The sequence below is a fragment of the Arachis duranensis genome, chromosome 1 (assembly GCF_000817695.3).
Source record: "Arachis duranensis cultivar V14167 chromosome 1, aradu.V14167.gnm2.J7QH, whole genome shotgun sequence".
NCBI lineage: Eukaryota > Viridiplantae > Streptophyta > Magnoliopsida > Fabales > Fabaceae > Arachis > Arachis duranensis.
Window position 1 is genome coordinate 71,863,167 of NC_029772.3, and position 1,107 is coordinate 71,864,273.

At 46.5% G+C, this 1,107-nt stretch overlaps 1 protein-coding gene across 1 annotated transcript; it reads left to right on the forward strand.

The window, feature by feature from the left end:
• Positions 1 to 194: 194 nt before the first annotated feature.
• Positions 195 to 872, forward strand: LOC107493503 (leucine-rich repeat extensin-like protein 3). The gene has a single exon (XM_016114596.1). The coding sequence runs from the start codon at positions 195 to 197 to the stop codon at positions 870 to 872; it is 678 nt and encodes a 225-aa protein (XP_015970082.1).
• Positions 873 to 1,107: the final 235 nt, after the last annotated feature.

The following is a 1,107-nucleotide window of genomic DNA, read 5'->3' on the forward strand; positions in this document are numbered from 1 at the left end:
TTGCATATTAATGTGTGAATGTGCATTTACTTCCTATTTTCTCTCTTGTTCATGTGTTAGTTTATGTTGCTGTTATGTACATATTATTCTACATTTATTTATACTTCTATGACCACGGACATTATAAATGAACTTAACTGTAAACCCCGACCTTACTAAGAACTCCCCAGTTCTTACCCCTTACACCTCTATAGATGGACATAGGAGTCCTATTCTACGAGATTGATCCACCGTACATCCACGAGGACCCGGTGCGCGGCGAGTATTACATCTACTATGCGGTACCTCGTATCCGTAATTATGTAGTTCGTGGTAGACCTTTCCAGTACCCTATTAGAACAGTATACTTTAATCCTGATGCACCCTATGATTTTCCTTTATCTTGGTTACACCCCGGCGGACCTGGGATACCTCATCCTGAGGAGCAGATGCCACCTCCACCTGACTATCCTCCTCCACCTGAACCTCCTCTACCTGATGAGCCTATACCTGCCCAGCCTATCCATGAGTCACCTCCTGCACCTTTTATCCTTGATGAGTGGGGTGTTCCTGTGTTGCCACCCGAGCTTGATACTTTACCTGAGCCGATCGAGCCTCTTGTCTTTGATGAGCAGCAGGGACATGAGTATGATCAGATCATGGAGGCGCCACCTCCTTCTCCCGATTGTATTTTGTTTGGTAGCTATCCTTTTATGGTTCCTGTGGCCAGCAGTGGTTCCTCTGCTATCACTCCAGCAGAAGAAGAGGACGAGGAAGAAGAAGATCAAGAGGAAGATCCTAACTTCATAGTTATCTCCTCTAACAGCGATGACGATGAGCCAGGCGAGGCGCCAGCAGGCGAGCATCACCATTCGCCCGGTGGTTTTCCGTGAGGTACTCTGGACCCGGATTGAGGAGATTTTTTGAGACGCCTAGTCTAACTTCAGTACATTAGAGTGTCTCCCTCACTTTTGTTAGCATGATTAGAGGGAATAGGCATATCATAGAGTTAGGCTAGCCTGGGTGCCAGCTTAGGGGCTTTTGGTCAGGCCAGGCCCTGGGGCGTCTTATGTACATATATGTACATACTATATGAGTCACTGACTTAAGGGTGTTGTACTATAGCTA